This window comes from Cinclus cinclus, chromosome 18 (assembly GCF_963662255.1).
Source record: "Cinclus cinclus chromosome 18, bCinCin1.1, whole genome shotgun sequence".
Taxonomy (NCBI): Eukaryota; Metazoa; Chordata; class Aves; order Passeriformes; family Cinclidae; genus Cinclus; species Cinclus cinclus.
The window spans coordinates 15,463,162-15,486,749 of NC_085063.1; the positions used below are offsets into that span (position 1 = coordinate 15,463,162).

The 23,588-nt window shown below is 40.7% G+C and overlaps 1 protein-coding gene across 1 annotated transcript in view; it reads left to right on the forward strand.

Annotated features, from left to right (window-relative positions):
• The window catches only part of PREX1 (phosphatidylinositol-3,4,5-trisphosphate dependent Rac exchange factor 1), a 123,367-nt gene that overhangs the window by 76,184 nt on the left and 23,595 nt on the right, over nucleotides 1-23,588 (forward strand). Inside the window, exons 10-21 of the mRNA XM_062505361.1 lie at nucleotides 1,599-1,746; nucleotides 5,339-5,439; nucleotides 6,905-7,008; nucleotides 7,672-7,721; nucleotides 11,775-11,850; nucleotides 14,118-14,190; nucleotides 15,479-15,621; nucleotides 18,246-18,338; nucleotides 19,769-19,917; nucleotides 20,830-20,915; nucleotides 22,089-22,225; nucleotides 22,679-22,850. Of these exons, the coding sequence (XP_062361345.1) occupies nucleotides 1,599-1,746; nucleotides 5,339-5,439; nucleotides 6,905-7,008; nucleotides 7,672-7,721; nucleotides 11,775-11,850; nucleotides 14,118-14,190; nucleotides 15,479-15,621; nucleotides 18,246-18,338; nucleotides 19,769-19,917; nucleotides 20,830-20,915; nucleotides 22,089-22,225; nucleotides 22,679-22,850 (1,332 nt within the window). The remainder of the gene's footprint in view (nucleotides 1-1,598; nucleotides 1,747-5,338; nucleotides 5,440-6,904; nucleotides 7,009-7,671; nucleotides 7,722-11,774; nucleotides 11,851-14,117; nucleotides 14,191-15,478; nucleotides 15,622-18,245; nucleotides 18,339-19,768; nucleotides 19,918-20,829; nucleotides 20,916-22,088; nucleotides 22,226-22,678; nucleotides 22,851-23,588) is intronic.

Sequence of the window (23,588 nt, forward strand, 5' to 3'; positions counted from 1 at the left end):
ATGTCTTTTGTGCTGCACTGAAGGAACTGGTAGGACAAATGTATATGCACATACAGATATTTGAGAGAAAGGGAAAAAGTTGCACATTTTCCTCCGTTTTCCTCCAATTAGAATCTGTCCTTAATGTTTTTCAAAAGCTAGGAAACAGCTCTGAGGTCTCAGAATGTTCTTGATTCATTGTAGTATCTTACCATCCAGTTAGGATGAACTTCTGTTCCCAAAAAATGCACACTTCTCCTTTTCTCTAGCTGTACACTGATCACTTAAATTCTGCCTAATGTCCGTCTGTGCTTAAATTGCACATGTAAGTACAGGACCACTTCAGGCTTCCTGCTCTCAAGTTAGTCTTGGAGGTGTCTAAAATCTGTCTCTCTTTTGGACTCCAGAGTTGCCCAGATTTGCAAGTTCTAGAGTAATGTATCCAGAAAATGATGTGTTCAGGCTAGAAGACACAAAGCTTCTGCACCACCAAAACAGCTTTTGCGAATGCTGTCCTCCTAAAGCAATTTGCAAATCTGAGGAGAAGTGGGCCAGAAAATGCCAGTTATGAGGATAGTTATAACAGAGACACCTGCAGTTTTCAGAGATCATCCCCCTGCCTGGAAGCAACCTTAAAGGCCATTTAAGGCCACAGCAGGGACACCTCCCACTGTCCCAGGCTGCTCCCAGCCCCAGTGTCCAGCCTGGCCTTGGGCACTGCCAGGGATCCAGGGGCAGCCACAGCTGCTCTGAGAATTCCACCCTGTGCCAGGGCCTGCCCACCCTGCCAGGGAACAATTCCTGATTCCCAGTATTCCATCCAGCCCTGCCCTCTGGCAGTGGAAGCCATTCCCTGTGTCCTGTCCCTCCATGCCTTGTCCCCAGTCCCTGTCCAGCTCTCCTGGAGCCCCTTCAGGCCCTGCCAGGGGCTCAGAGCTCTCCCTGGATCAGTCTCCTGTCCAGGTGAGCACCCGCAGCTCTGCCAGGCTGGCTCCAGAGCAGAGGGGCTCCAGCCCTGGGAGCAACTCCAGGGCCTCCTCTGGGCTCTCTCCAGCAGCTTCAGGTCCTCCTTACTTCGGGGACCTCAGACTGAGCACAAAACTCCAGATGGGGTCCCACAAGAGTAGAGCAGAGGGGCAGAATCCCTCCCTCCCCTGCTGCCCATGCTAGGGCATCAGCCATCCCATGGGGGGTTTGTGTGGCTGGGTCATGTTCAGCTTTTCATCTTCCTGCTGCACCCGTGTTTCTCTCCAGGGCTGCTCTCAATCCATTCTCCCAACCTGTATTTGTGCTTGGGATTGTCCTGACCCATGTTCTTCTTGCTTTGGACTTTCTTCATGTTCTGTAAACCATTCTGTTTTGTGTGATATGATATAATCATAGGTTTAAAGCTGCTTTTTAAAATGGAGAACAAAAGCTGCATCTTGGTGGTGCTAAACTTACCAATGACAGTTTTGTACTCAGATTAAAAAATAACCTAATTGCCCCCTTAAATGGAAAATAAGTCAATCAATTTCTGTGTTTCTACCATTTTTTGCTATTTGGTCTCAGCTTTTGACGTCAAGCAAACATTTTATTTGGTGTCAAAGATCTGAAGGAATTTCTGCTTTATATTCCAGGTTTGAAACTGGGAATGGAGAGGGATGCATATGTCATGATTGCAGAGAAAGGAGAGAAGCTTTACCAAATGATGATGAGCAAGAAGGTGAACCTTATCAAAGATAGGAGAAGAAAATTAAGTACTGTTCCCAAGTGCTTTCTTGGCAAGTAAGTGGCATTTGAATTGAAAACATCTTTCATGCCAATTAATGGACTCCAGAATTTCTGGGGATGGCATTGTGACACAGATCAGATGCAGCTTAATTAAAAAGACTGTAAGTCCCACTACTACAAATTAGTGATTTATTAAAAATATTCATTGATTTTTGTTTCACACCATACACAGGCTTGAATAGTGTGACAGCTCACTCTGTTTTACAGTAAGTCATAACAGCTGCTTCAGATCAGCAAAAGGAGTAAGAAAACAACCTTAAACTCCCACAGGATCAGGGCTGTTGGTGGCCTAACCTGGACTATGCATTCATTTCCCTTCCCTCTCTGGTCTCTGTAACAGCAGCTTGCAGCAGCATTGCCAGTGCTCAGGGCTGGAAATGTCTTTCTGCCTGACAGAAGGCAGGCTGGTAGCATAGGTTAGTGATACTTCAGCTAGAAAAGAAATAAAAAAATTCTTGATATTGGAGAAGTATTTGCATTTTTCTTCTTCACATGCATCCTCTCCCCCTCCTCCCCCCACCCCCAGCTGACCTTGTTGGATTAAAATGGAAACGTTTTAGATCTGATAATGGCAGTTCCTCTTTTCCATGCAAAAAGAAGTACCAGGTTCTTCCAATGCTGTTACGTGTGAGTCTGTTGTGGGTTCCCTAATATTATGTGTAGTTTCAAGTCTTAACCAGGATTTCCTGTTGCTGCTTTTCCTTTTAAAATGTCTGTTTTTTCAGTCTGTCCGTCTAAATGCTCTCAGTTTGCTTGACAGCCACCTGACACTCCAGTATTGAGGACTTGACCTACCTTTGCTAATGGTTAACTGAGGCCAGACTCAGATACCTACAGGTACCCTGATCTCTGACAAAAGGATTATTGCTTCTGATGTTATAGCTGTTCCCACAGCAAATAACTGTGCTGATGTCTTTTCTGCATTCACTTGTTGGTATAGTCCTGGGAAACTCAGCTGAGTGCAACTCGGTACATTCCAGTCATGACTGGCAGATTTTGTATCATTCCCAGGGCTTTCCCTGAACAATGCGTATTGGCTGTGATCTATTTATTTTTGCAGATACTCCTGCCTAAGGGAGTCACTGATAACTGAGCTGAGATGCATTTACTGATTTTTTGTTATATGCAGCTGAGAGCAACACCAAGGCCACAAAAATAAATTTTCTCGTGGCTTGTGAATATCAGATAGCATCTCATAATTCAAGAGATAAAATGTTTTTTTGGGGAAAACAGCATGATCTACTCCTAATATTTTCAGAGATATAACATGCATTTATTTATAAGGCTGTTTATTGAACTTAACTTCAGCAACTGACTGGCTTGAGTGGCAATCTTATTTTACTGATCACTCTTCGTAGCATATAGGCAAGTAACTGGTGGTACAGTTGGAATTATGTGTGTTGGTGTCACTGTGTGTAAATTATATGCTGGCTGTGTTTCTTTTCAGCACTGCAAAACCTTGAGTGTGTAAGAGAGAGCATCTGTTAACCTCAGGAGATTTCAAAAATATCTGATCAGATTGTACAGTCCTGGAGGAGTTGGATTTTCCTGTGTATTTCCTGTGTAGAAACACAGTTGTTCCAAATCCCTTGATTTCCAAGGTGTAGCTGGGAGATGGTGTCCTGGCCTGGATGTCAGATGAGAGCTGAGCATGGCAGCACTCTGGCAGGGGAGTGAGGATACTCTCAATTATCCTGGAGAACTGCTTCAGACAAGATGAGGAAACCAATCAAGCTTTGTCATCCAGTCTCTGAGTTATGACTTTTTAGAAACAGTCTAGCATATTCCTTAAAAGAACCTCTTGGAATATTTTTCCATCATGCACTTTTCAGGGTTTATAAAGCTTTCATATCAAATGATTAGTGGTTTTGCTTCTGAATCAAATGTTGTAGAAATCTTAAAACAGTTCTTAAGAAAATCATCCCATGGCTGGGAAGCTCCAGGGCTGTGAGGGTAGCATTATTTTCCTATTTTGGCTCACCATATCAACCTTACATTTACAATCCACATAAACTCCAGAGACAGATCCAAATAAAAGAAGGGTAGCTTCCACTGAAGTTTTGGGCAGCCATTTAAGTTCTATAAAGTGCCATAGACCCGTTGCTCTTGATGTGGAACTCCAGAGCAACTAGGGCTCTCTCTGGGGTGCTCCCTGTGGCAGCAGGGCCATGCTGGGTCTGCCTCGTGTCCTCACTAGTGAGGCTGGAGGATCATTCTTCCTTCTCCTCCCTCTGCAGTTTATATTCTATTTCAGCAGAAACAGTTCAGAATCACTGTGAAGAAAACTTCCCTTAGGAGACAGCATGACTCAACACTACTCTGGCTTTAGGGGCTTCATGAAACCCTACTGGTTTCCATGGGAATATCCTGGCATAGTTGAATAGATTCTGCTGCTTTTTCTGCACCCTGACATCTACAAAGCAGCCCCTCAGCAAACCAAAGGTTTCAGTCCTGAAGTTGTTTTGTTATTAAGGCAAGATATAAATAATTCCTACAGCTTAGATCAATCATTGCTGATAAATACAGAGATTAAAAATACTTCAGTTAAAGCCCACAGGTGGAGACATGGATACTGGCTTTGTTAAGCAGCAACCTTCTGCACACTGGCAAGCACCTAAGTATTTTATTGAACACATTTCCCATAAGTTGCTTACTTTCATGTATTCCTTTTGTTTTTCTCCAAGACTGTAACACATTTCTAGCATAATTGCTAATTAATCTGGCAAACAGCTCAGTCCCCTGGGGCTCTGGCAGAGCTGGATTCATCAGGCTTGCTATGCTTTTTGGACTTCCTGTTTCTAATTAATAGCATACCATATATCTATCAAATTTTTGTCTTATTCTGCCTATATGTGCAGCTCTGCCCCTCAACATAGAGGTTTTGTTTTGTGCTGCATGAGTAGCAGATGAGACTTAGCATCTTCTGTGTATAAATTAGAAGCATGATGTATGTAATCTGCCAGGCACCTCCTCCAGAAAATGACCTTAAATTAACCCATCAGTGGGACTCATACTATCTCTTGCTGCTCTGTGCTTGAATTCAGGTTGAGTTTTCTGTCCTAAGTCCTCCTGTAATTCCATTAAAGCCAATCCAATTACTCCATGGGGCTGGGGAGAGAAATCAGATCCAATGAAGGAAGATGAGCATGTATAATTAAGTCAAATCATGAACACTACTTGGATAGGTAACTTGGGAAGAAGTAGCTGGGAAGGGATGATATCCTACTGTCAAACTTGATTTAAGGTCCTCAGTTAATCTTGCTTGCTAATATTTTCCCCCATGGATGTCTGGATTGCTCCATAAGATAAGGATTTGCATCATCCTTAGAGATGCAGCCAGGTCATCCTTCCTTTCGTGTGTACACCATCTGTGAGCTGAGGGCTATGATGGCAAGAGCCCAAATCTTCTGCAGAGCATTTCCTCCATGAATGTAGGAAATGCAGGCACTAGCTAGAGGTACCATTGCTTACAACAGTTTACAACACTTGCTTCAAGGAGAGTCTCCTGTGCTTGGCTGATGACTCACAGAGGCAAGTGCCTGCTGCCACTCAGAGCTAACCGTGTGTGTTCTGCTCCCTTTTGCAGCGAGTTTGTATCCTGGCTCACGGAGATTGGAGAGATAAGCAAACCAGAGGAAGGGGTCAACCTAGGACAGGCACTACTGGAAAATGGAATCATTCATCATGGTGAGTATGCCATGCCATGAAAAGATATCAAATTTCAGTAATGCCCTGGAAATGAGGTGGAAAACTTACTGAAGCTGTTCACATATGTTCAAATACTTTCTGCTGCCGTACCCATCAAATCCTCAAAATGTGTAGTGATTTTTGGGATTAATCAGTGGGCAAACTTATGCTGTGAAAAGAGAACTTGTTTGGTGTCCAGAAAGTGTTTGTGCCTGCAGTTGCTAGATTTCTCTGCGACATCTTAGTTGGGGACTACATCAGGTGTATATTCCTTTGTACTATGTGTGTCTGAACATGTGTTGCAGTCCATAAATACAGCTTTGCACATGAGATATCAGGATTCCAGAGAAGAGTGGAGCAGTGCTCTTTTAGACAGGGGCACAGGTGATGGGTCATTCAAATGACTCTGCATGTAACAAAAGAAAGAGATGATGGAGGGTTTGTTGTGTTTCCAGCCCATTTGGCAAGAACATCTTTCTCTAAAACAGTGAAGGGCCCTATTTGTTCATCTCACCCAGCTGAGACCTAGAAGAGTTGTGAGGAGGTGTTCTAGAGGCATGGGACAGCATATACAAAAGTGCTGCATGACTGAAGGATGCTTATTTGAAAATTTTCTGTGCTACCTGCATTTCTGCTAAATCAGGGTGGGAACAATGGCATTTCTCTGCTGCATACTGTAAAATGTGCAAGATGCTCTATTACTTAGTTTTTACTTGCTCCCTTCTTGGCACTTTTATACTTAAAATTGCTGCTTTTTTACTACTCATTGAAACAAATAACTTCTACTAGTTATTAAATTACCATCTTCAGGATGAGGGTTCTCCACCTCCACCTCCTGTGGAAATAGTTTGCCTTAGAGGCTGGATAAACTTACATGTAATTGGATGTAGACTGCAACTATCTTCTAGTCTGATGCATTGGATAAATCCTAATCTGAGTATGTTTTTAAAGTATTTTCTAATTTTGGCCAATTCTTCTTTTGAAATGGCTCCTGATCACATTGAAATATCTTCTGTATCCTCTCCTTTAAAGCCCATCAGCAGATAGCATTACCTAATAAGATTTTAACTACCTTATTGTGCAATTGCTTTTCTGGGTAAAAAAACCAAACAGTCTAATTTTTAGAAGGAACTCTTTGGTAACTATAAGAACCATGATAGAAGAATAACTCTGACAGCTGTAGTTCCTGCCACCAGCATGCTTCTGCTTTTGGAGTTGCAGAGTTTTGGGCAACTGCAAAAATGTCTGTAAGTGCTGTGATAACTGTTGTGGGAATTTGCAACACTTTGTTCAAAACTCATTGAGAAAGGTCAGATGTTCCCGATTCCCTTCATTAGGACCATTGCCAAAGCCTTGCATGAACTGAATCTGAAGTAAAATGATAAAAATTCAATTTTTACCAACTGGCCTATAAAGAACATGGTGGGAACAAAAGACAGTGTTAATTATCATGCTGATGTTTTAGTTTCAGATAAGCACCAGTTTAAGAATGAACAGGTGATGTACAGATTTCGCTATGATGATGGAACGTACAAGCCAAGAAGTGAATTGGAGGACATTGTGTCCAAGGTCTGTTGCAACTTTGTGATTTGCTCTCCCTCTGAGTATCACTGACCTGTAGTGTGGGAGATTGCCTTTGCTCTTGTCTGTGTTGTACTGAGCCTCCAGCCAAATGCCACAGGAGATTTCATGTCAGGGAGAGGAGACAGAGTTGAGCAATGAACAGCAGCACAGTTGTGCCTGCACCCAAGACTGCTGATTGCAGTCCCAGTAGAGTAACCAAAGGCCTTAAAACAGTAGGTGGTAACATGTCTGCTGCAAATGTGGGCATGATGGTTCAGGGGGATAGAAGAGATCAATATTTAATTGTTCTTAATAACTGTCTGTCAAATGAGTTCTGTTGATCCCGTATTTGTCCACATACCTTTTAATAAATTTGATTTTTTTTTCTTATGGACATTGGTTAATGGGTTAATTGTGAGAAAGGATTAATGGAGAAAGTGTTGGAATGGAGGTGATTAGAGGTAAAGCCAGATTTGTGGCTGTTGGAAGCCAGGAAGGAAGGAAGAATGTTTGACAGAGAGGCTAAAGGAACTGTTTTGAATACTAATATTAATCAATAGAAAATTCCAGCTGAGTCGAGACATCAGTACCCAGGTTTTGTTAGCATCAGCTAGTCAGTGTTCTTTGAGAAGGAAAAGCTGCTAACACTCAGCATCTTCTGTTCTGCAGGGGGTGAGGCTGTACTGCCGACTGCACTGCCTGTACACTCCAGTAGTAAAGTAAGTTCTTTGTGATCCCCTTGGATTTATTATCTGACTTTGTTACTTTGTTAAAAGGATGGTGTTACTAGTGAAATCTTTCTTGTTTCTTCTATAAACAGCAATTTTCTGAATTTTCTTGGCTCTTTTACTGCCCTTCCATCTCCACAGCTTAGATCTGTAGTTGCAGTGCTGCTGCCAGAGGACATTGGAACTGGGGACTCAAGGAGAGTGAGCAGCTGGGTATGGTTACAGTGACTCTGATTCAGGGCAGATCATGTGGTGGGGATTGGAGTTGCTGTATTTGAGTTACAGAAAATGTCAACAGATGCTGAAGTGATGTAAACAGATTCTAGTGTGGTGCTAGGATTTTGTCATTCAGAGCTCCCTAAACAAACAAAAGCCAGTCTGAAGCAGAATAAAAGCTGAAGCTGTAATATGAAAAAACCCTGCAATTTTTGTGTGAAATCTTAAGAACTTTATGCTCTGTATAAATAACTGCTGAAGAATTGAGATAGTCTGCAAGTGCCCAGGAAAGATGATTTTCAAAGCCCAGGAGATGATTTTCAGATGTAGTTTACCTTACTGTGACATTAGATGAACATTTCTGGTCTATAATGGAAACTACCCTGAACTCTGTAGTTGTTCTGTTTAGGTATTTATGATGAAAGATTAGGGTGTTTTCACTTAGAAGAACTTAATTTTTTACAAATAAAAAACTGAAGAGAAAGAAAAAACCTCCAGTGGAGATGACTGGATTCCCAAATTGAAAAAAAACTGGCCTCTTGTCGATGAGTTGTACAACTGCATTTTCACTGAGAGATGCCACTGTCTTGCTAGAAGGAGCTGCAATGACAATTCCCATTCATAAGTCATAAATTTGCATCATCAGACCTTGGGCTTTTCTCCCAGCATGACTGTTCTCCAAGGCACAGGTTTCACTTAGCCCCAAAGGTGAGGAGAGAGCAGGAAAGCATGATGCTGCCAGTGACAGACAAAATGGTTCTGTAGATGCATGAGCCTATTTGCACATACACGTTTCACCCCTGAAGATGGCAATTCATGTGCAGAGTAGACATGAGGGGATGTGAAGCTCAAAATATGTCCCTGACCTCAGGGTTCCCACAAACTGAAGTGGATCTACTCTAATGCTTTAGGAAATCAACAAGGACAAAATAACTTCCACAGGCCCATCCTGTGGTGTTGTGGTGTTCTGTCAATGTGCTATTTTTGTAGTAGCTTCCCAGCTGGAGAGTCTTCTCTTATTAGGATTGATCTGTGACATCATGAACACAAACTGTGTATAATCAATGAAAGGTACCAGACTCTCAGAAGTTTTAGGATCATTGTGAATGGACTAAATTCTCAGTATGTTTAGGCTCTTCTTCCTGCCATTCTCTTTCATACTCATTCTTCCTTTGGTAGCCATTTTAGAAAAAAATCTCTCAGGCTGTCATTGTTTTATGTCTTCTTAGCATGACTTTTTGCCTCTGACAAGCCTCACCTTAGGCTAGGGAAGCTAGCTTTTGCCAAGTTCGTTGTACAAAGCCCATTGCTTTGTGCTGTGCCTTTGGATCACTGCTTTATCTGACATATAGGATTGCTGATCCCTTCATTCATGCTGCCTTTTTGGCACAACCTTCCTTTTTGAAAATTGGCAGAGCTGCTTGGAATAGCAGATACACATTGCCACAGGCATCTGGAGGAATAACAAATTCAAAATTGTGTTGTTGACAACCTTGAGATACAATTCTACTTAGTTTTATTGCCTGGAAACCTTGGAGTTTCCAGTAGTATTTGCCTTTATATTTTTCCTCAAGTAAACTCTGACACCCTTGTACTTGGAGGGCAAGATTATATACACCACTGGAAACAAATCTTGCTACTTTGGGGATTGAAGTATAAAAAGTAAAGCATTTTGGAAATTCTGGACGTTTCTCTGATGTACTTCTGAGAAGCTGTGAGGTGAGAGAACTTGTTCCCACTTAGGTACGTGATGCGCTGTATGTCAGTGCATTGCTGGGCTAGACTCTATGAAGAATATTCCTCTGGTTTCTGTGTGGCAGAAAGGTTCTGCCAAAATTTCAATGGTTCCCACCTTTATATTTGACTATTCACCTGAAGTTCATGGTTCTGGATAACGTTCTATGTTCTGCTCCTGTTCAGGATAAATTGAAAGGGGGAGAAAAGAGAGTGAACTAACATTGATTCTGAGTAGCACTGACCTGCAAACAGGGAAAGACTGGGCCTTGGGCCAGGATTGATGGCAGTTTATTCAAAACTGTCAGCATCTTTAGGAAAGTTTTGGGAGTTTCTTCTCATCTGGAACCCCCAACTCATTAGTGCTCAGTATTTAATGTTTTCCTTTACTGGGCTGACATTTTAAAAGCATTTTTTCCCAAGATAAGAGTGTGAGAAGGAAAAACTGCCCAGAAAACTCCTAGAGATTTATGTTGGGTTTACTGCATTACTGGAAGACAAGTTGAAAACTTTGTATGCACTCTGAGGAAAGCTTTTTGTCTGAGGACACATATTTCTGGAAATGCTGTCATGTTATGTTGGTTTTATTCCAAGCTCTGAAAGTTCTTCTTCTCTTTCTAATTTCTCACACCCTGTCTTCTGCAAACACACAGACATTTCTGCTGCATTTATTTACAACATCCACTCACAACATATTTCTAGCTATAGATGATTAGTAAAAGGAACAGGGTTGGGTAGGATGGGTTTTAGATGATGCTTGGATATTAGATTTTTAGGGAAAATGCAGTATCAGATAGTGTGGTGCTAATGAGAGAGGCTGATTTGACAGAACTGAAGAATAAAGTCTTGTTTTGACCTGTCTCATGGATCCATCTGGACTGTAAAACAGCCCCAGTGGCTGTGCTTCCTTCCACAGTCATGCCAGTGGAGCTCAAGCTTCAGATACAAGGACCACCCAAAGGGTGAGAGAGGAATGAATTGTTCATAGCCCACCATTCAGCATTTGGTGTCTCTACTGAGACTCTCAGCGAGAGGGAGCCAATTAATGCAAATTAATTTTGGAATTACTTTTGTGATATGAAACTAAAAACTGGATCAAGACCATGAAACTTATTTCACATGGGCCAGTAAACAGCTTTAAAATGGTTTTTATGCTCTTCCAAACTGGATTAAATCCAGTGACGTTGGAGGTGAAATGTGTTACAACCCGATGTCCTGAGCCACATAGTCTTCTTATATTTGTATCAAAATTCTTTTGAAATATTTCACAAAAGGCTGAAACCATCAATTATCTCCGTGGCTTTGAGAAGAGAAGTGGAAGAAAACTGCAAAAAGCATCAAGTTACAATAGGGTTCCTTTTCCTTCTTGCAGGAACAGTGATGCTCTCTGCAAGGGCTGGGTGTGAGCTGGTGCCAGTTGTGTTACAAGAAATAAACACAGCCCTTCTTATTTACAATGACTGAAATAATCTAATTCCATAAAAGGATACTGCCTATTCTATTTGTCTCTGGCTACTATGGGATATTTTACTAAAGGAAGTAAAATCTGAACAAGTGTGCAAAATCTCTTGACAAGACAGACTACAAGATGCCTAATTCCATGAGCCTCGCAAAAGAAGGCACAGAGCGAATGTGTAGAGTTCCTGTCTATGAATACATTAATAGATAAACACTAGAGAAGAATTATTGAAGCTTACAGATGGGACTGATACTGAGCCAAAAGATGTAAACTGGACATCAATGGATTTTGGAAGATTTCCAGCCAGAAGAGTGTGATTTTTAGTGCAACTGCTGGTGGCAGTATTCTAACCAGAGTTACAGCAGGAGCTTAGGACATCTGTGAAAAGAATCTTCTGGGTGCCTCTGGTGGGAATGTGAGCTCCCTGAAGACGGTTTGAAACAACATCTAGAGAAATTTTAAGTAACACTGCTTTGTGTTGGTCTGAAGTACCTAATTCAAGTTCCTAGAAAAATTTAAAACTTTCTAAAGAGAAAGGATTAGTAGTAGGTCCCAATAGTATATATAGGTTTAGAGTGTAAAAGCAATGTATACCTCTTAGTCCTGATTTTCCCTGAATTCTCTTTTTTAATTAGAGACCGTGACTACCACCTAAAGACATACAAATCAGTAATCCCTGCAAGTAAACTAGTGGACTGGCTTATTGCACAGGTAAGAAAAGTTTAGGATATTCTCTTTGCTAAGAAGCACTTCATAATCCTAAAAATTTCATTTTTCAGTATATCAGTGGAAAGTTTAAAAGTGGTTTGGTTACTGTTCCTGCCTGTGTGCATCTGCTTCCTTTCCTTCTCCAAGGGAGCTGTAAACAGTCTTGGTCTGAGACCCTGTTGTGTAATTGCTGGGTTTACACATCCCAAAGCAAGCAGCCACCATGATTAGAGCTTTAAGCATCACATCATTACCAAAACTAGACTGCAATAATCACTGAATGGTGGCAGTGGTAATAAGAGTAATAGTAATGTGCTCTGGACATGCTTCTTCACTGTGGTACTGACTGTAAACTGTTTCTGTAATTCTGATTACTCAAATGGAGATTGTATGGAATAAACCTAAGTTACCACGTCAAAATTGGTGTATCTAGTTTCTGTATGAAAAGGTTGAGACATGTTTTGTCAAGATTTATGGTTGTAAACGGCTCTGTTTTCTGATTTTTCTTATTTCCTTTATTGTATTTGGACAAGTGCTTACATTTAGCATTTAGAAGTACTGAGTGAGCTGAAAGAATTTAAGCTATATTTTCTAATTAGAGAATGCTGTTTTGCTAGGAGAATGATTTGATGCCAAGGTAACGTCATCAGGAGTAGCCAAGTCTGGTTTAGACCCTTCCTATGCAAAGATTTTGTTGCCTAGAACAAACGTAGACTGCTAAAGGTTTAAGATGGTAACATTAGAAGGTATTTCACCTCCAGTTTATTTACAGTTGAAAGAATAAATTGGATTTTTAAATCCCAGTCTGTGTAAAATAAACTACCCATTTATTCCATAAAATAACACAATGTGAGTATTGAGCATTGTCTCATGACAGGATGTTGAAAATGAGAGAAGACTTCTGAAGACTTGAAATTAGTTTATAGTAAATGTTAAACTTCTGGCTTCTTTAAGCTATCTTCTTGGCTTTCCTTGTGTGATTACACAGTTATGCAATTCTTTCAGAACTGCCTTGATCCCTTTTTTACCAAGACAACAGTATTTAGTTCTTAATTTGTAAATGTTGTGCCTTTTCTGCTCTCAGCCTCTTTAATGAAAGCTAGTATTGCTGTGGATTGGCCAGAGCTGATCCTGTTTTATCCTGTATTTAAATAATGCTAATACATCATAGTGTTTGGCTTAGCCAGCATTTGCTTGGCAAATCTCTACAAAACTACAATTCTCTGCAAATAACTACTGGTCTCCTTAGCAGGATTTGAAGGACTGATGTTCTGCTGACAAGATCAGACGGTGCTTGATTGCTTAAAGTCAGTTCACTACCCTGCAGCTGCTGTGAGAGCTTTTGGGTATCTAGTTCTTCAGATGGAGGGGAGAAAAGGTGTAATACTTGTGGAGAGTACAGCTTCTCATTAAATAGGGCTGAAAGAAATACAATGAAATTGCTTCTGTTGCCAAAGCAGCGGGTGCCCTCCCTGCTGGAATGAGCTGAGCAGCTGCTCTCACTGAGACAGCAGAACCCAAGTTCCCCTGTGTCCCTTTGCTTGTCTTGCATCAAGGGACCAGTGTTAACAATCTTTGTAAGACCAGTAGTGCCTTCTGATTTTTACCAGCACTATTTAAAGCTTACTTGTCTGCCTAAAAAGTCCAACCACATTTATAAAATCTTTACTTGTGGCTGAAAATCAGCAGATACGTGGAGAAAACTAGGCATTTCTTGTATTTAACTGAGTTGTAGATGTAAAGCTTAAGGCTGCTGTTTCAGGGAAGTCTGTAAATTTGCAAGTCACCTTTGGTACCTGTTTTGAATGACTACACTCAAGGCTCCAGGTAGTGCGAAACTGAAGCCTTCGTAATCTGCTGTGTGAGCAAACTGTCACTGTAGTTTTAACCTGTCTGACCCTTGGAGTTCACATACTTGGCTTTTTCTCCCTTGAGCTGAATATGGATTGGATCTCTCAGCTTCAAAGAAGGAATTTTATTGTCTGTGACTAATGGGTCTTGAAGTCCAACACTCTAATTCCAAATAAAAAGTCTTTACATTGAGATAATATGGTGTCTTACCCCAGTGCTGGTCCTTGTTCCCCTGGTTCCTGTAGGAGGGAGAAATGGTGTCTGGAGGAATGAACAGTATTTGGGCAATGGTTACCCGCTTTAATGGCTTGCTATTGTTCCCTACATAGATCATCAGAGCCACAAGCACGAGGTGGGGAAGGGGGAGTAATTTATCTCAGAAAACCATCTGAGGTGTAACATTCTTCTCCTGTTTCTAGGGAGACTGTCAGACTCGGGAGGAGGCGGTCGCACTGGGTGTGGGACTCTGCAATAATGGCTTCATGCATCATGGTAATGCATCAGTTTTGCTTCCCCCAGCCATTGAAATGAGCTCTTAGTTCAGTCAGATGAGCTTTTCTAGGCTGTGCCATACATGCTGTGTACACAATTTGCAGGCATTCCTGCAGGTCCTTCTAGAGCACAGTCCTTGAGCCAGTATATGGCTAAGCCTGGTGCCTTCCCAAGGGAAGCCACTTGCTGATAATTATGGGAAGCACTGAAGGGATTAGACAAGCTAGGAGGAGCATGTTTTTTCACTGCATCTCTTCCAGAGCCATCTGAGCAGTGCACAAGCCAAGTACTGTCCTGAAATACCACCAAAAAATATCAGATGTTAAGTAAAATTGGCTAGTTCTTGCCTCTTGGATAGCAAACACAATCCTCAGTGCTCAGGTATCCAAAACTGAAGTTAGACAATCCAAATTGCCAGATTAGACACCATCCATCTTCAAACAGAGGAAGTAAACAAATCACATCTGTATCAGTATGAAATAGAATATACAAGTCCTAAGAGTAAATATAGTTTGTCAAATGAAACATTCCATTTTAGTCGTAGATAACATTTACTCACTGTATTTTGAGTAGTGTTTCTGAGGGCAGATAACTGTAAATAACTAATGGAGAACTTGCATAGATATTAATAACAATGTAAGAATAGTTGAGGTCTTTTAAAAATAATTTGGTCTGTTGTGAGCCCATGCAAACTTCTGGCATTTAATGCATCCTTTGTCAAGGAAGACCTTGGCATAAGTACATGTTGGATGGAGGAGTTGCTCATCACTTGCTGCTTTTATTTGACATCCCCAGGTCTTGTATTTGAAAAACTGATAAAGAACTTTTTCATGCCTTCTAGAATTTTGTAGATCTTACTTCCCTCTCAATGTTTTTTAAGGTGGAGCCTTAGTCTGTGTGGACATCTTACATGCTTTTAAACAGCCCCTTTACCCCTCTTTGCTCCTTTTATAGTTTTACAGTATTCATTTGGATGTAGGAAAGGAGTGTGAGGTCTTGAGCAGCATCTTCCTTCCAAGAGGATCTTTCACATTTTATATAAATTCTGCATGCCATGGAGGTCCCATCATGTCATGAGCTACTATGCACTGTGAAGAAAATTACTGTCCTAAAATGCAGGATTAGTTTAAAAATACAGAGCTGAGGAACTGACTGATAGAGATGCATCTGGTCTGTGTTCTGTAAAGATTGGGAAAATATTTAGGGTTTTCTTTAACTTTCTTCTCTGTTTCTCTCTTTTTTTTCTCCATGTAAATGCATGCATGTATTTCATATATATCATTTCCAGTCCTGGAGAAAAGTGAATTTAAGGATGAATCCTTATATTTCCGCTTTTATGCTGATGAGGAGATGGAGGGCACCAGTTCCAAGAGCAAACAACTGCGTAATGACTTCAAGCTCGTGGAAAACATCCTGGCAAAGAAACTTCTGGTAAGAATATGTTAATGTAAACCTTGATCTTTCTTCTGAAATGGTATTGTTTTATAGTAGAGGAGAATAATGAGAGAGTATTAAATTAATAATTAAATTAATTAATTAAAATGGGCAGTTGCACACGTAGCTAGGTGTTTCTTCACTTTGTAAATGCTACTAATTCTCAGTCTGCTTTGCTGTGTATCTCCAACTTCTGTAGCTCTGACTTTTTAGTTAGGCAGACTGCATAACTTATCCTAGGAGCATGGGAAATTCTTACATTGCAGGCCCCTTTCTGGAGCTCCTGACCAACTTGCTCTGCTGGGAGTTTTGGACGTACAGTTCACACAGGTGCAAGTGCATGGAAGTTCCCACCTATTTCCATTGCACAGCTCAAGCCCTTTCTATTCCCAAGAAGCCCTTTCAAGAGTGTAAGGGAGCTGGAGATGTTTTAGCAGGTACCACAGTGTTGATATGGTGAAGGAAAGAAGTAATGGGCTCTACTATCTTGGAAGAGATCTGACATCAAGTTTAAGTACAGTTTGAATTCAAACATGCTTATATGTAAATTCAGATGCAAGTTAAAAGACTGATATGAACACAGATATTTCAGGGCATCATTCTCTCAGCCATATGAATGCTGTTGTTGTAGTTCTGAAGTTCATCAATCACCCTCTGTCAAAATGCAGTCCTGTCTCAAACAGAAGACAAATGAAGAGCACATGCTGAGGAAAAAATCTCTTACTTAGAGGGCACAGATTTGTGTCAAATGTGTAGTAGTCATGCTTAAGTCATGAGCTGCTTTCATTTGCATGTATAAAAATTAACAATCCCTTGAGTGAAGGGACTTCTGAAGACCCTGCAAAAGCAGTGCAGTAAATTCATTACACTTATCCACAAAATAATTTTGCCTGACTTCTGCTTTATGCTGTGTTTAGCAGTTATGAGCAGCTGTAATCCTGAGGCTTTGCTGTCTGTGGAACTTCACTGCTTGCCTCTACACTGATGATAGGGCATTAATCCTTCCCGTCCTCTGATCCCACCACAGGAGGTTTTTTGGAATTTCCTCAGCACTATTTTGAAATATGCTTTCCTACTGCCGTGAAATCCTGGTTGTTTAGTGGGTAGGTTTCCCCACCCCCTTCATCTAAGTTTGCTCTATTTCAAGACAGTTTTCCTTTGAAAACAGAAAACAACAGAAACCTTGGCAAATACTTGTTAAAAATGCCAAGGAACAAAGTGCTTTCAGTCTGGAAAATATGATTCAAACAAGATCTAGTATTTATTTATGTGCACAATTATTTCTCATTGAAGGACATAAATCTCAACTAACTGACAAAATATACAACATTCTTTGCATAGTTGAAGGAAATTTGGATTTTGGCCCAACTCCAGGCATTGTGATTTGGGTACTGTAGTGTGCTGTGAACTTGGGGTCAGCATCTCTGCTTGTAAGCCCAAACTGACCACATCACAAATCAGAGCTGGTTGCTTGGGTCTGGGTATCAGACAAAGGAGAGTTTCCTGTAGAGATTGACCACAGTCAAAGTTGAGTGAGAGGTTTAATTGCACAGGTGATGATGGAGTTCCAGAAGATTCAAAAGAGAAGCATTCTAAAGGATTTTTGAAGATAATGACTATGTACGTTTTCTGTAGCATTCTCAAATCTCTTATGCTGACTTGGAGATCTGGACTGGAACTCAAAATGTCATCAACTTCCCAGGCCTGATATAACTCCTGCATTCCTCCAGGGTATCCCACATTTCCTATGCTCAGTAAAGTGTGGCACTAGTTGCCCTACTCTGCAAAATTTCAGCAGAGAGGGCAAAGAAGAGCTTTCCCTTTGTTCTTCATTGTGTTGGTGTACCACAGTCTGTTGTAGCTACATAAGTAAAGTCACAGATTTCAAACACCTCTGGGAAGAAAGCCACTAAGGAGCTCATCCTCTAGGGATTTCTGATCCTAGGAGGACAGGCTGGGAAGGGGTGACAAGAGGCATTCATCATCCAGGTGTGTGCAGTCACAGAAGGGCTGTGTTAATTACAGTTACGTAGTGTGCACTTAGATGTATAACAGGTCTGCAGTTTGGGATCTGCAATTTGTCTGAAGCTGATAGCTGAGAAGCACTCAGATCATTCATTATCAGGTAGGTGGGATGTATTCTAAAAAATAAACAAATGACTACACTCAATCTGTAGTACATTCACAGTGGAAAATATTGAATAATGATGAATTCTGTAATCTAAAAGTGAAAGCTCTATTGAAGGATGAAGGGCTAGGAGTTAAAACCAAATGCAGTATCTAAGAGTTGATTAACCATTGAAACAAACTCCCAAGGATGGGAATAGATTCTTCACTTCTTAAAGACTGCAGATCATACCTCAGTAATTCAGGAAAATCTGCTTTGGTGCATATTAAGGGCTCAATGCAGAAAATGCAGAAATAACTAGAAATAACTAAATTTTACGGCTCAAGTTATGTAGGTGAAATGATCTGGTAGTCCCTTTCCATCTTAAGACAGAAGTCCAGATCAGCTCTGGCTTGCAATGAAAAGGCACATTTCTCATCTTGAGTCTTCACTTTTTTTGTGAACTCCATATTCATGAAGCATAAATATGTGTAAATATTGTGCTCTGCTTAAGATTTTACCAGAAGAGGATGACTATGGATTTGACATAGAAGAGAAGAACAAAGCAATTGTGGTGAAGTCAGTTCGACGAGAGTCTTCTGCCGAGGTAGGACCTCACTTTCATCTTTTGGTACCTGAGAAGTTTCAATACTTAGAAAAGTTACAAACCATCCTTTTAGAATCTGTTTCCCTTAGAGGCAGCTAACAGAAGATGGCTGTCTTCTACAATTCCTGGTAATAAGCTGTTTCTGTAAATTGATAAGAGTTTTGGCATTGCTGGGGGACTTGAATATTATTGGTTTATGGTTACCAAAGAAACCAACCCTATGCTTTATCTAGTGCTCAAAATCGACATAGGTTGGACAAAAATGTTATTAATCTAAACCTGCGCTGTGAACCATTGCCTGCCAGATAATCCTCTGCCCTTTGTTTGGCTGGAAACTTGGGAAATAACCTGCAAATCTGTTGTGTTTGAGGATGATGGCAGCACACCATTTTTAAGGAATCTTTTTCTTGATCTTTCAAGGTAGTCTTTGACCATGAGCCCATCTTTTGAACTTGATCTAATAATACTGGTCTAACAAAGAACTAAATCTGCATCTCCCTGAGCCAGAGTGTATATGAGAGTAGTGCTGTGTGGACCTCCTTTATCGAGTCAAGGAACTTGTCAGTGGATTCCAGGCAAAATATGAAAGGGTTTCCCATATTTAGAAGGAAACCCAGCTGCTAAACCTTGAAGTTATACAAAGTAATTCTAATCTGGATGGTTTAATAATTTTTAATGGTTCATTGATACGTAGCACCTAGTTCAAATGTTGCTGTGTTAACATTTTAACTGGTAGAGATCATCAAGGGGTATGTTTGAGGCTGTTGTCCAGTTGGCAGATTAGGGGATCTCAGTCTTCTCATTGGATTTGTGACCATTACCAAATAACTAAAGTTAAGTGCAAAACTTAGGGATTAAAATTAAAATATTACGGCTTTTTAGACTAATGAAGAGCTAGTACTTCAAGCAGAGACAGTTTTTATCACCACTTCAAGCCAGGTTACATTTACTGATGTGACTGGGCATAAGTTGGTTTTGCAAGGCTGATGGCTGAAAACTGTCCAGAGCTCCTGTGCCCAAGGTGTGGGAGGTCACACTTGTGTGTCTCACTGGGCATCACAGCCAGTCTGTTATGGGCTCCCAGTTTTCACTTGTGTCCCCTTACCTCTTTTTTTATAGTCTCCTTTTTTAATAGTCCTTTTAAAATTTGTAGCAGGAAAGTTCTAAAATTTATTCATTGCAAACTAAGATACATGTGTAGAGTGGCATATTTTTAAGGATACTGGAGAAATCTCTGTTTTCTGTAAATGCAGAAAACTTTAATGGGGAGTGACAAATGACTTGATGAACCAACACTACTTATAGAATATTCCATGTGAAAGTAATTCTAGAAATGTCCATAAGTATGGAACAGTTGAACCTCGAAGCCTGAGCTTTCAGAGTTGCTGCCAGTGATCCGAAGTGCTCTGTGGTGTTTGTTCCCCTTGCAGATGTCTGGCCTGCAAGCAGGAAGAAAAATCTATTCCATCAATGAGGATTTAGTATTCCTGCGCCCGTTTGCTGAAGTGGAAACCATCTTATCCCAGTCCTTCTGCTCACGAAGGCCACTTAGGCTTCTGGTAGCCACCAAATCAAAAGAGTAAGTGCCAAGATGGGCAGAGAGAGATTATTGAGAAATATCGGTTACTATGTAGTACTTCTACAGTTGTAGTGAAACCTCTGTAAACACTTTGCTGTGCAAAAGCTACTCAATAGGAAAACATGACAGAAATGAGAGATACAAGAGTCATGGCTTGTTTTTAGTGATGACCCTTGGGCTGCTAGGAGAGGTTGGCAGGTGCTCTCTTTATACTGCAGATAATTTTTGGCTTCCCTGTGTACAAACAAAACTGAATCACAAGGATTGTCATTCTTTCTCAGGTGTGAAGCTTCTCACACTTTGTTATGTGCATGGGAAAACTATTTCCAGCCATTAAAGTTTAGCTTATTTTTGCATGACTCTATCAATATCAACCCTTACAATTTTTCAGTCTGTTTCTTATAATGAGAGTTGGCTCTCTTAGTGTCTTGTGTATTGTTAGATTCTGTAATCCCAGAATGTGCCATAGAACTGAATATTTCAGTGAACATTTGTTGCTGAATTCTAGTCCAGAATGTCTTGTCCAGTCTGTTTTGTTTTTTTGAATTTTCTAGTGGAAAAAAATCCTCTGCTGGTATAGGTCAGCACAGCTGCACTGAAGTTTGCATGGAAATGGAAGTGAATAGAAATGCCTTAGAAGGTTTCTGTCAATTATTTTTCACTTAAAGATGTAATAAATTAAGAAGTGCCAAATTTTAATTAACAAATAGAATCTTCCATCTGCCTTGGAGATTGAAGATGGAGTATATTTCTTCAGGTCTGTTTTTTTGTTTTTTATTTGTAAACACTGTGGATGCTTTCTTTCATCCAAACCCAGTTGTGAATGCCAAGGAAAGATGATATTAAGAACTGCCCAGAACTCTGGCAGCCTAAATTAATACCATGCTTTCTTTCTCCTTGATTTATTTTCAGGATTATTAAAATCCCAGATTGTCCTGAAGCACTTTGCTTTCAGATCCGGGGAGCAGCACCACCATATGTTCACGCAGTAGGAAGGGGTAAGTAGAAACTGTGGTACAGTTCAGCTGGGAGAACAGCTCAACAGACATGTGTATATGAAGTGTGTGTGTGTACATACATATTTCAACAAAGACAGATCCAGATTTCATTGTCCAGCTTGTTTTACACAAGTTCTGACAAATTCAGTGACCATAGTGACAAGAAGCTGTGATAGACAAGAAGTACACTCACATAACCATAGAATAGTGTGAGATTTTCTGTCTCGAACTGCTTATTATCTAAGTAATTGAGGGGTCATGCTGTCTGTTGCTTCCTCAGTATTTTTGCCTGTGGTCATCCACAGTTTGGGTCACTGGGTTTTGAAGGTGCCGTAGGATCAGCAGGTTGGTAGACAAGTCATAACACGATCTGGACATCACAAAGTATGACAGAAGACTTGGAGACTACTTCTCCCTTTACAGAGGAATTATTGCTACAAATTACCACTATAAGACAGAGGCAAACTGCTCTCCTTGGTCTTTTTAAAAGGAGAAAACACAATTTGACAGAGATATTTACTACTTCTGTACCTGAAATATGAACTGAGCTAGAAACAAAGCACAGCTTTATGTTAAGCAGATGCAGAAAATACGACCTTTTAGACATATAGCACTTCCTTCCTTCAGAACAAATGTGTCTCCAGCTGGGTGCAGTTAGCTTAGGCAGCACCCACAGATGCATTCCCGGGGCACACATTTATTATACCCCTTTTATAGCAGCACTCAGAAACGCTTTCTCTGGAATGCAAGCTAGAAATTGCAGCTGGGAAGATTGTCCTATTTCAGGATTTTGCCTGGAAAAGACAAATTACATTTGACATCCTAGTCTTTTTTCTGTGGCAAACTGTGTAACATGCAAGTGTTCTGTCTATCAGGTGCCAGAGGCTCAAACAAATATAACAGTTTGTCCTTAAGCAAGACCACAGCTAATGTAGCCATGAATGCATTTAGATCTAGGAGATTGCTTATCCTCCCAGCACTGCTGAAAACATGAAGGATAGACACACGATTTTATCCTTACACAAGAAAGCTCTCTGAATAGTAGCAAAGGCATGACAGGACTGACCCAGCTCTTCCTGCTTTTTCTAACCAAACAGCTTTTGCAAACTTTCCAGTGTTCTCACCCATAGGCAGGTGGCATTTCTGTCTAACTTCTCTCCTGTTACTTTTCAGGTTCTGAGGCTGCAGCTGTAGGCCTTCATCCAGGGCAGTGTATTTTGAAAGTTAATGGGAATAATGCAACACATGGAAGTTACAAGGAAGTTCTGGAGCACTTCACAGCCTATAGGACCAGGCAGCAGGAAGCACTGGTATGAATGCACAGCCTCAAAGGAAGTACATTAATTCCCACCCTTCTTCTGCCCTTCCCTTTTTGTGTGCTTTTATGCTTACTAAATACTCAGCAAAAGAACATCTGCATGTTTTGTTTTGACTAATTTCCTTCTATGCCAGGGTCCTGCTATCACTGAGGGAACCTGATTCCATTTGCCCAGAGTTGCAAGACACCTACAAATAATATGAAAGCCATTTCATGCATACAGTACTGAAAATTATTAACTGTTACTAACCATAGAAGTTTACCCAGTTATTGATCTAATTTTTATGTTCTCTGAAATTCAGAGAAAAGCAGAAAAGCTGGGGGAATGTTGATATTTCAGCCTACTTAGAAGATATAGGATTTATGGCTAGATTCACCTTTGTAGTCCAAATATTTGGAGATTGGGCATTTTGATATCCTAGCTGAAGCCTATATCTCTTGAAAGGGGTTGTACCAGTGGGTGTACAGAACACATGAAGATGCTGAAGAGGACAGAGCTCAGCAAGCAGCATCCCCTGCTTGTTTGAATGGCAGTCACCCGGGCCCCAGCAAAGACAACTCTGTACTAGAAGGACATGCAGAATTGGAACCCCTTCAAAGAAGCCAGCAGGAATCTGGTAAAGATTCTAATGGGGGAAGAAAACCTAGGGACAATTCAGGGGCTTTCAGTAGAAATATGAAGTATAATTATTATTGTAGAGTATCTCTTGTCTTAGCAAGGCTTTGTAATTGAATGAGGTCTGCCAGAGGAAGTATTTCCTTGCTGAAGTTTATTTAGGGGAAGAAAAAATGGAGAAAACACATAGAAATCATGCACCTGTGAGTCTCTGTTCTTTACAAGACAGCCAGTTGTGGGAATGAAGAGACTCAGCATTTTTAGAATCCTTTGGTAGCCTGTGCAAAGCACACATTTATGGGCAGTAGCTGATGGAGAGGGAAGGTCTGCAAGTAACTCCACCTAGAATAATCTCTATTTTCTGTTACTTTTGATTAAAGATTAGGATGTTAAATTACTTTGATCTGGAGCAAGTTTTCAAGGCATGTTACTTCTATGTCAGAAAAAGGTGTGTGTGTGTATTTCCAACAACTTTTAAAGGCATAGCTCAAAAAACAGGTCTACTTTCATATTGAGGGCTTATTTGGAAAAGTAGATGTTAAGGGAGACTACTAAAGCAAAATTTAATTTTGCAAAGGACTGAGCCCAGACTCCCTTAATGCCATTGGCAGCTTCTCCAGGAATAGATGCACATCTGTGCAGATGCCATGTAAGGTCTGGTGCTGCTGGTGGTCTCACAGTCACACAATGTTCCAGCAGTGGAACAGCTGCAGCAGTACCCTGGTAGAAGTGGGTGAGC